At 39.4% G+C, this 12,401-nt stretch overlaps 1 protein-coding gene across 1 annotated transcript in view; it reads right to left on the bottom strand.

Annotated features, from left to right (window-relative positions):
* LOC118507403 (SET and MYND domain-containing protein 4-like) overlaps positions 1-12,084 on the bottom strand; it is a 35,762-nt gene extending 23,678 nt beyond the window's left edge. The window contains exon 1 of the mRNA XM_036045861.1: positions 10,739-12,084. Within this exon, the coding sequence (XP_035901754.1) occupies positions 10,739-12,084 (1,346 nt within the window). The remainder of the gene's footprint in view (positions 1-10,738) is intronic.
* Between the last annotated feature and the right edge of the window lie 317 nt (positions 12,085-12,401).

Genomic DNA, 12,401 nt, shown 5'->3' on the forward strand with positions numbered 1-12,401 from the left:
GGTGCAGCGTGAATAAATGTTGTTGTTTTTACAAGAAAGTTCAACGGAAATGATTGAATGAACTTTGTTACACAGCTGGAGAGATATTAATACGTATTGCTGAAAAACCCGTAAACGAATTGTGTAACAGAACGTGTTAAATGTTTGAAAGAGACACGAAGCGTAGATCGATTGTGAACATAACTAAGTGACGTCAGATGTGCGATGGCCAGATCATCCTCATCACAGCACACTCTTTCTAACTTAAGGATGAGTGGAAGGGTGTAAATAGGTGCATGGAGAGTGGTTCGGCTTGATGGACATACCTTTGGATGGGGAAAAGAGAAGAAAGAGGTTTTTGTGCATTCTTTCTGTGGTCTTGTTTATGATGTTGGTGTAACGATGTTGATTATCCGGTGGTACCCACTTCTTGGTAAAAGCCGCTTGGCAATTGGAGGTATTTTAAATGTCCCTGTTTGGTGGGAGCGCCTTTACAGGAGATCTTCCAAGTCCAGAAAAAGCGAAGCGGCTACTAATTCGCCGTATCTCGTCTAGTCGATATTTCTGGTTAAGTCACATTTAAGGGGAAATTCTTCCACTGGAGATCCTCCCTTGATGTATGAAATCTTTATCGGCAAGTGGTCACTGCCAATAGGGTGCTGGATCACCTTCCAACTAAAATCCAGGACTGATGGACATAGAGACAGGTCCAGTGCACTCGCCCTACTTTGAGGTGTCTGCATCCTAGTTGCCTCTCATTAGTTTAGAATCGAAAAACCAAATCTGTCGCCAACCAGAGGAAAAACCAAATATCTCGGATGATGGGCGCTCGAATTACATCCTTATCGCACCCCCAGTCAATTCCATGGGAGTTAAAGTCTCCCAGGATCAAAAGCGGTCCAGGCAAGACCGCTGCTAAATTTCCAAGATCCTCTTTGAACTTCAGTTTTTTCTTTTTCATTATCGACACATGGACATGGACATACATACATACATGGACGCAATTGTCACGGTTAGATTGCCCAGTTTCACCTTTATTGTGACAGTTTCTATTCTTTCTTGTCTAGGGGTAGATACCCAGGTGAAAGTGTGACTTTGGCGAACACCAATCAGAACCCTCACATCCCTGGTAATGCGATCTTTACAGATTAAATTATATCCCGGGAAGGTTAGTTTAATGTCATCGGATAGTCAAGTTTTACAGAGGGCAAACACATCGCAGTTGTGTTCGCCAACTAATGCTTTAAAGGAGTTTAGCTTGCCAAGTAAACTCCTACAGTTCCACTGTATGATAGTAGCCGTTGGAGCCATTAGTCATCCAAATGGACCATCATACTTGAGCATGGTCAATAGAATGGCCATACAGATTTATTTGAAAGAAAAAGAGTAAAATCCATCAATTTTTATATAAAAGCGGCTGTTTGGTTTGCAAAAAAGCACTTTCTGCACTATTTTCTCTGTTTTAGCCATTTCACAACTGATTTTCAATCAGTTTTTTGTCCGTTGGTAATTGAAAGTTGTTTAAAAAGAGTGAAAGTGAGGTGAAAAGTGAATAATGATTGTCCAGCCTAGGGCTACGAAATCGTCCTCAAAGACCAGAAATTGATCGACTTTAAGGTGTCCGGATTTCCGTTTGAGGCATTGTATGTACTCTGTGATTCACTCTACACCAATAGTATTGAATTTCTTAAATAAATCTGTCAGTTTCATTGCGTGCGCTTCTTGAAATGTTTTCATGCTTCTCTAGTCGAAGGGTGCAGGTATTCCGCATGATGGAAACTAATCATCATTCTATAACTTCCTCTGGAAAACTTATTTGTTGGGTTATGCGGCTGATGATTTGCTGCATGGTTATTGAGGGACATCGCCTCGGTAGCAGTGGCGGATCAACCGGAAGGAGCGGCCGCTCGGGGCCTGGTCGGAAAGGAGGGCTTCATTTGCGAAGGAAGTCCTGTTGTTTCCCTCTTATATCAAATGAGATGGGTCGTAACTGCCATTTCGTGTCCCAATACCTTTACCCGCTACTGCTCGGTACTGGAGTTTTCCGGAAGCACATTCTTCCGGTGTGGTTAGTGTGGGTGCGGTTGAATACGCACTTCTATCATGTTCGCCTTCTAATTTTAAATTTACAATACACTCATCACCTTTCCGTTCTTCATTCTTCATGTCGATCTTAGCAATATCCGGTTTGATCAATTTTGTTAGTCATCACACCGACACATCCTGTTCAAAGTATTCAAATCGCAACTTTCCTTACTTCTTGATGACGTTGAAAACGAGTGTACTAGCGATTTTCTGAAGTTTATTGATTTTTTTTCATTGAAAGAGTAGCATTTGAACGGAACAACCGTTAATCGATCTTTTCTTATGAATGAAGCTTTTCAATCAGTACAGCCCTCCGCGGTCAAACAGGGTCAGTTATAAATTGGAAAAATGCAAATTTTTATATCCCTTCTGATAATTGAGCGTAGCTTTGTGGTCATTAAGATAACAACGATCACATGATGAGACTCTGACTATAGACTTGCGCACAAATACGTATCCACCCCACCCAAACACCCAACTCACCACCCATTAACACGGAACGAATGTGGAGTTGTAAAAGTGAGAGGCACGATGGATCGCCAACGTTGGGCTCGTCACTTGCGCGAGTTAGCAACGAGCGTCGGTAATCGCTAAATCAGCATTGGGAGTGTCGTGTTGTATCCAACGCGACGAGTTATGCTGATGCGGCGATCGCTGCTGGGCCGTTTATGGGCCGATAACGGAATCGGCTGAATTCAATAAAATAGTTAATTTCAAGACACCGAACTGTAAAAGACTCTTTCTATCTATTCAGAAAGAAAAGTTTTAACTGGCGCCCGAATAGGGACCTGACAAAAAATCAGCGGGAAGTGTATAAATTAAAAAAAAAATCCTATAAAGTTAGCCATTTAAAAATTGTGGCTAATCTCGTGGTTGAAGGAGCCATCATAATAACGAAGCGAACTTTGGGACACCGTGGTTAATTCCCGATTGCTGCCAGCGAGCCCCCAGTCATCAGAAGGATAAAAAGGAACATCTTGCTGTAGCTGCCCAATTTTCCCCCGAAGAAAAAGAAGTCAGATGCCCATGGAAATTAACTCAACCATACTGTAAGTAAAAACCTAAAAAATCCGAAATCAGTGAAATTTTGGTGTTTAATTAAATAGCTTCTGCTGTAATTTGTTAGTGGTGAATCGTGATCGTGACAAGTGTTAAGTGAAGTGAGCATTTAAAACACAAAAATGACCAATCCCAACACTGAAATGGTTCTACGATCTTTCGTGGAGATGGGAAAAACCCCTGACTTTTTGAGGGATGTTCCTATTTTTGATGGAAACCCAAATGAGTTGATGAATTGGATTTCGGATGTGGAAGATGTTTTTATCATGTATAGAGATCTTCCTGACGACTCTGTGCAGTTCCATCTGATCGAACGAACAATCAGAAGGAAAGTCCGTGGAGAAGCTTCCGATGTGTTAAATGCAAATAATGCAACATGTAGTTGGCATCAGATAAAATCTATCCTAATGCTTTACTATAAAGATAAGCGTGACGTGAAGACCCTGGATTATGAATTGACGTGTATTCGTAAGGGTAATTCGGAAAGCCTCGCCGGATATTATAGCAGGGTTAACCAATTGTTAGCCGCTATAATAGCACAAGTTCAAACTGACAGTAAGTACTCTCTGCATGCAAATGTCCACATAAACTATTTCAGAGAGAAAGCTTTGGATTCGTTTATTAGAGGTTTAGAAAAACCATTATCCACTTTATTAAAAACTGCTGACCCGAAGACCCTTAGCAAAGCATATCAATTTTGCATTGATTACTTTAATATGGACGTTCGATCAGCACCTTTTAAAAATCAATATGGAAATCAAAATTCTCTTAATATTCCCAAGCCAAGAGATTTAGGCTTCGAGCCTCAACCCCCTAGGGTAGCACCCAGAAAAATTGTTTATCAACCAGTACCCCCTCCTAGAGCAGCGCCTCGTCCAGCTCCACGATACAATTCCCATTACCTGCCTAATCAGCAATATACCCCACAGAGGCAACAGCCCGAGCCAATGGAGGTAGATAGAAGTATAAATTCACGTCATATTGACTATGGTAACAGACCCACATATGGCGAAAAAAGACCAAGACCACCATCAAGTCAAGAAGCGTGGGTAAAGAGGCAAGCTCACCCATTATATGCTCATCAAATGAATAAAAATGCCAACGACGCAAGGTATTGTCACGGACAAACAATAAATGAATTTGAGCTCACAGAGCAAAACAATCTTGTTGACAAATTACAAAACATAAATTTGCAACACGAGCATGATCCGTTGGAGGGATCAAGTCGCGATGGTCAGAACCATTTTTTAGAGTGGAAGATGAGTTGGTAGTTCCCAGCCTTCCTTTTATTTATCTTAAAACTACCATTGGAAACTTTCCGTTTTTAATAGACACAGGTGCTAATATTAATTTAATACATCCACAATTGGCACGTGCATATGAAATCAGTAAACCGTACGAATTTTCAGTAGGTCAAATAAGTTGTGCAAATAGTACATTTGCTCCTACTAGTGCAATTAATATAAATTTTTTCCATCCCAAAATTGATTTTGAAGATCGCTTTTTGTTACACAAATTTCACAATTTTTTTTATGGAATCATTGGAAATAGCATGTTGAAAACATTGAAAGCTAAAATTGATCTAGAAAATGACCAAATCACATTGAGTAGAAACTCTAAAAGATTCGTCATCCCAATCTCATACTATTCTCCACATAATCGGTCATCCCACAATTTGATCCGAACATCTCATCTATCCAAATTAGAGCTAGAAAAACTAAACCAGGTTTTAGATAAAAACAGAGATGCATTTTACAAACCAGACAGTAAACTAACATGTACAACCAAAGTGGAATGTGCAATACACACTTCAGACGATACACCTATCCATCAAAGAGTGTATCCATATCCTGCAGCATATGCTGACGAAGTAAATAAGCAAGTTGACAAGCTATTAGCGGATGGAATAATCAGACCGTCTCGCTCAGCTTGGACTTCACCGGTATGGATTGTGCCAAAAAAACCGGATGCATCAGGACAAAAGAAATTTAGAATGGTTATCGATTATCGAATGTTAAATGCTAAAACCATCTCCGAAAAATATCCAATGCCCGAGATAAATTATGTGATAGACCAATTAAAAGGAAAAAAATATTTCTCGACTTTAGATTTAGCTTCGGGATTCCATCAAATTAAGATGAAAGCATCAGATATTGAAAAAACGGCTTTTGCTATTAATAACGGTAAATACGAATTTACTAGGATGCCGTTTGGTTTAAAAAACGCACCGGCTATATTTCAAAGGGCTATCGATGATGTACTTCGAAATTTTATTGGAAAAATATGTTACGTTTATATAGACGACGTAATAGTTTTTGGCGATGATTTAGAAAATCATTTGAAAAATTTGGACACAATTTTGACAACATTAAATAATGCAGGACTAAAAATTCAATTAGACAAATCAGAATTCCTTCGCCAAGAAGTTGAATTTCTTGGTTTCATTATTTGCACAGAGGGAATAAAACCCAACCATAAAAAAATAGAAGTTATAAATAAATACCCTGTGCCCAAAACCATTAAAGATTTGCGTGCCTTCCTAGGATTAATGGGCTACTATCGACGATTTGTCAAAGACTTTGCCAAAATTGCTAAACCTTTGACAAACATTTTAAGGGGAAAGGGATCTGACACATCCAAAAAGAAAATTACATTAAATCAACAAGAAATCGAATGTTTCAATAAAATGAAGCAAATACTATCATCGAGCGATATTCTCATCTATCCAGATTTTAACAAACCATTTATTTTGACAACCGATGCTTCAGATTATGCAATTGGATCCGTTCTTTCTCAAGGTGAATTAGGCAAAGATAAACCAATTCACTTCGCATCAAGAACACTATCTAAAACTGAAGAGAAATATTCCACCCCTGAGAAAGAAATGCTTGCAATTTTCTGGTCACTACAAACTTTCCGCAATTATTTGTATGGAGCTAAACTCAAAATATTAACTGATCATCAACCACTTACTTTTGCCCTCTCCCAAAAAAATACTAACGCAAAATTAAAACGTTGGAAAGCATATTTAGAGGAGCATGACCACGAGATTTTGTATAAACCAGGCAAAGGCAATGTTGTAGCAAATGCCCTCAGCAGAATAGTTTTCTCTATGACTGGTACGCAACATTCATCACAAACTAGTGACGATTTTTACATTATCTCTACAGAAGCACCACTTAATGCTTTTCACAACCAGATCGTGTTGAAAAAAGGGAAACCAAACACAGTAATTGAATATCCATTCCAAAATTTTAAACGTACAACAATTTACTCCGAAATAATAACCGAATCATCTCTTTTACAGATTCTAAAGGATCATTTCACAATATCAAAAGTAAACGGACTTTTCACGAGTGAAGACATAATGGGAAAATTTCAAGAGGTTTATAGGAAGTATTTTGGAAGTCAGAAGCTCCTTAAGATTCGATTTACTCAAAATCTTCTGGAAGACATTACAGACGAAGATCAACAACGAGAAATAATCACGGCAGAGCACAATAGGGCACATCGTGGAGCCCAGGAAAATAAGTCGCAAATTTTACGTAAATACTATTTTCCAAAGCTGCTAGCCAAGATAAAAAAAATTGTTTCCAATTGCTGTATCTGCAATGAAAACAAATATGACCGAAACCCTATCCGGTATCCTCAACAACAAACTCCAATCCCCGTACACCCTTTCCAAATTGCACACATTGATATAATGTTTCTCGAAAAACATTATTTTTTAACTTACATCGATAAATTTTCAAAATTCGCTCAAATTAAAGAAATTCAATCGCGAGCCGCCTTAGATATTGTTCCGGCAGTTAAAGAAATAATTACAAAATACCATCCTCCTAAAATATTAGTAATGGACGGCGAAAAATCTTTTGGTACACAAGATCTAATAGATTTTTATAAAACTCACCAAATCCAAATATATTTAACAGCTACAGGTCGAAGTGAAATGAATGGAGTAATAGAAAGGTTCCATTCTACCATATTAGAAATTTATCGAATAACGAAATTTGAGAACAACAATTTAACTATTTCTGATCTAATCGAGCTTTCACTTCACAAATATAATTCATCCATTCATTCGACTACTAAATATACTCCTTATGAGATAATTTTACCGTCTGTCCGTTCATCAGATATTTGTGAAAATGTTTACAAAAATTTAACAAAGAAACAGGAGAAAGATATTTCATATTACAATAAGAGAAAAAAGGAAATAAATATAAAAGAGGATATGACAGTTTATGAAAAAACCAGAGCCAGATTAAAACACAAGCCGAGATACAAGAAAATCAAGATTAACAAAGTAAACAAAAGCACTATAAACACAAATGATTCACGAAAAATTCATAAAAACGATATAAAAATAAGATAGCTAACAATACCGTCATTCTAACATCATTGTTCTCTTCTTACAGTTTTCTATTTGTAGTATGTACCCTAGCTGAGCCGAGGATCTCTATTCTGAAGGTAGACAACCAACCTATAGTTGCAATGGACGAAGGTTGGGCAAGAATAAGGATAGATAGCCATATTTACATACACCATTACAATTTAACTGCGTATAAGGGTTATATTCAAGCAATTAAGGACGATTTCGAAAAAATGAGCAATAATCAATTTTCCAGTATTATCCAAAACCAATTCGAAGAACTGAATACCATATTGAAAAGAATGCTTCCCACTAAAAGATTCAAACGTTGGGATTCCATAGGAACAATTTGGAAGTTTATTGCAGGAACACCAGATGCAAACGATCTTCGTGTTATTAACAAAACAATTAATAATCTCATCGATGACAATAATGCACAAGTTACAATCAATAGGAATATTAACAACCAGATTAAAGAAATAACAGAAAAAACTCGTAACGTAATAACTCAATTCAGATCAGAATCATTAGAAATTCATTCCATCAATATTTATCTCCACCTAAAAAAGATGATAGACACACTGCAGGAAATAGTTGATAGTATAGTTATGACGAAAGCGAATATTTTAAACGAAAAAATATTGTCAAAATATGAAATCAATTGTTTGGAAAAAAACCTGGCAGCAGAAAACATTCCGTTCGACACAACTCTAGAAGCGCTTTCCTACGCCGACGCCTCTATCGCCACCAACCGCCAAGAAATAATGCTGCTCATAAAAACACCCAAACTCGACCCAAGAACGTTCCGTAAGATAAAAATTTATCCAATCCTGTACCACGACGGCAAGATTCACCTCCAGTATGACAGATTCATAACTCACGAAGCAATCAGATACCGTGTTAGCACTCTAACCCCGAAAATCTATAAAATCAATGAAATAGAGTTGGATGAATCAGATTGCATTCCAAGATTAATGGAAGGTCGAGAAGCAGAATGTAACTTTACGAAGAGTCCAGCCAAAACTGAAATATTACAGATTAATAATCACGCCATATTGATTAACTCTGTAGAGAAATTTACACTCGTCTCCAACTGTGGTATAAGCAACAGAACACTTCAGGGATCGTTCGTAATAAGCTTCAACACATGCGATATTTACATAAACGACGTGAGATACTCATCCAAACTCACCGATCTAGTTGGAACGTTGAACTTATATCCACTCGACGGAGTGTTTATTAAAAGACAGCTGGAAATTTCGAACATAAGTCTGGAAGATTTACATAATCTGCACATCGAGACACGTAAAGAATTGGAGCACATTCGCTTACAAAACAACTCTTTTCAAATAACCTGGCCAACGATAAACATTTTCGGAGGTATCATCTTTCCTCTCATTATACTGGGAGTAGCATTGCTTTACTGGTTTACAAAGAGGTGCAAAAACACGCAAACGGTAGTCACAGTACATAATTCGTCACCAAATCAGACACCCGACTACGTCACATTTCCTAAACAAACACAGTGAATCGTGGACGTTCACATCTGAGGGGGGGCGAGTTAGCAACGAGCGTCGGTAATCGCTAAATCAGCATTGGGAGTGTCGTGTTGTATCCAACGCGACGAGTTATGCTGATGCGGCGATCGCTGCTGGGCCGTTTATGGGCCGATAACGGAATCGGCTGAATTCAATAAAATAGTTAATTTCAAGACACCGAACTGTAAAAGACTCTTTCTATCTATTCAGAAAGAAAAGTTTTAACTCGCGTTGTAAATCATATTGTCTGCCGTTGGATTGCCCTCGATGCAGTTCTTTGTTCGCCTTCGTCCGTCGAACAAGAAAACTTCAGATGCAATGCCGACGAGTTGCGCTTGTCTCTGTGCGAACTTTGGTATTTTATGCCTTTGCGTTGACCGCATCGGATGCACGGACTCTGAAGGGGGATCTAGAATGAAGTATTTGTGTGAAGGGGGATCTCACTTGTGTGGGATCATGAAAAGCTCTGATCGTATCCACCAATTTTGAAACGCAAGAGTCTCAAGAGATGTCATGTCTTGTGTTGTAGAATCCAACGTTGGAATACTTAGAATAATTTGGCTATCTCATGGATATGTTCATCAGTAATACAATAATACACAACATAAAATAGTATTTTCAAAGCTAATAATATATTTATTTCAGAATTTTGCAACACATTTCGTCCGAATCGAGGATTACCATTATGCATTTCTTAGAACCTATCTATATTCCTCACATCGTATTATGTTTTCGAAATCTAGTTAATAAGAGTGAATATCTCTATTTCTCCTGCATTCTCTCAAAGATAATGAAATAAAGTATGCATTGCAAATAAATGAATTTTCAGGAAAGCTAATGAATGTTGTTTGAGATGGTGAGGCGCTTCCTGATCATCCATATGTTGGGACCAAAGAGATTTGTGGTGTTCATGTTGAGTTCGATGCTCTTTGGTAGCCTTCACTGTGCTCTCGGTTCGAAGATCACGAAGTTGAACAAGTATCCGCGAATTGACGCAGTGATAGTTTAGAAGCTTAGGACATAGGTTAGCAATTTAGAGCATGAGAATGCGAAACGAAAAAGAAGGAATGTCAATAAGTCTTCGAACTCCGAGGCGGAATAACCTGCGTCCGATAAACGCACCACAAGTGTAAAAGTACCCGTTAAAAGGCAAAAGTGACAGATTCTTAACAAGACGTTCATTGTTATACAAAACCACAGCCAAGACGCATCGTAATCGTTTTTAGAGGAACCTTTAGTCAAATGACTGTGTAATTATACTGTGGCTAAGACAAAGTATTGTTGCTTGCAATTTTGCAATTTTTCAAACACTCCGGTTCATCAAAAACTTACAAAATATTCTTAAAATTAAATGTTATAAGGAATCAAAATATACTATGCCAATCAAATTTTAGTTTAATACAATCCAGTCCCACTATCAACATATCCGATCATAACTTTCCTGAATCTTTAAGTTCTAGCTTCGACTCACGTAAAAATAAATAAATCTCGTTTCTGAGTCTCTCTACAACTATACAATCAGTATTATGCTTCATGATTATACCACGTGTTCCGAGGATGACCCATGACGCGCACGTCCCCATGTACACTTCAGGCAGTAGCATTCAAAGGCATATCTGGTATCCGTGGGATCAATGCTGTGAAGAAGATCGATAGACGTATAACAGTACATCCCCGTATGAGCAAGATTGTCGTCGTAACTTACCGATAGTTGATGTGCATCTGTGTGCCTCTTGGAATGGAACGATTAGCTACAAACATAATTGCACCGTCCGGCGAAAGACAATACTCCACGTTCGCGTCACACGAATGATTGAACATGCTGCCCGTCGTAACCAGAACTAGCGCGTATGGCACCGAACTCGAGCTGTACTCGTTCTTCGATGGTTCGTCCACGGAGCAATGCAGGACCAAAGCGTTTGAACGGAGGATGTGCAAATGGCGCACAGTCAGTTCGGCTAGCAGTTCCACAAAGCTGTTTGGAAGTCCATGTTCACGCACGAGCATCCTAGCCAGCGAGACGGCTTTCAGTCCATTGTCGGTTATCTTTTTTTTGCACAATTTACTCCGGTTGGTAGTCAGTCTGTAGACCTTCCCATAATCTACCTTCGCATTGGGCTGGCAACCGTATGGTGTATTGTACTCCGCGACAACCATATTATTGGCCAAGGATCGAATGTAAAGTTCTAGCTCATCCATCATTCCATCCAATATGTTAAAAATGCGAATAGTAAGACGCAGAGCGAGAATCTCCATGGATGAATACTGCCCAAGAAGGATTGGCATAATGGTGCATTCCATTGAATGGTATTCGTCGTGAGCACGTTTACGGCAGGTCTCCGAACAAAACAACGCCAGCGAGCAAGATTGGCACGGAATGAGTACGAGCGGTGCGTAGATCAGGCAATGGTGGCATCGCATCCAAAAGTCTTGTATAAGTAAACTCACAAATGGCATCTCGCGTAGTGCCGTATCTCCTCTGGCCAGGTTCTGACGAGCATTTAGATGACGGCCATAGTTAGTTGAGTCTCTACACTCCACAAGACTAAAGCAGCTCACGACTAAGCGTTCTTTTAGTGGGTATGGATTAACGAACCCCGATCCTCGAACTAGCGCGCTATTGTACAAACGCGGTACGGAAGCACTGGATTCTACAAAGATCAGATTGGCCTTCTTTGCATGATATATGTTGTACAAGCAGTAGAAGTCTTCCTTGTTGAAGAATGAGATGTGAGCTCGCTTCAGGTATCCCCCCACATTGAGCTGGGAGCCGGGAGTGCTGTAGGCGATTAACATGTTCAGTCGCTCCAGGTGACGCCTTTTCCGATACGCCGTGGTCAAAGGTCTAGACGCATTCGGAGGAATATTGCTCTCGTAGTTATTGTAAAGCCACAATGCTCGGAAGTTTTCCTTTACGTTGCTAAAAAATATCACCATTGGCATCACCACTTCGATCAGTCTCATTCGCTGCTCAATTATGAACGCCACCAGTTTCTTATCGTTACGGCAGCTGTTCGATGTTACGAGCTCGGGAGGGCCTTCGCCGTCCATTTTGATGGAAATCGAAATTCGTAAGCGGACACACACACACAACGTTACACGACACACTGTTCCGTCCACGAATGATAGCGAAATATCTCACAGAATTGATCGATATGCCACACGACACCAAGCACCACATGCACAGCTCAAGAAAGCACAACACTGAATGCGTCTTGGGCGGATTGCACTCTTCTTGCACTGCTCGACGCTTGCGATCGTGGTGATCGGTGAGAAAGGGCTACGAACGATGATCGGCGAGAGAGCAGCCGGCTTAAGAAGGTGAGAGCACTCACATTTTGCTCGTTTCCGTTCGGCAAAAATGCAGC

The sequence above is a fragment of the Anopheles stephensi genome, chromosome 2, assembly GCF_013141755.1.
Source record: "Anopheles stephensi strain Indian chromosome 2, UCI_ANSTEP_V1.0, whole genome shotgun sequence".
Lineage (NCBI taxonomy): Eukaryota > Metazoa > Arthropoda > Insecta > Diptera > Culicidae > Anopheles > Anopheles stephensi.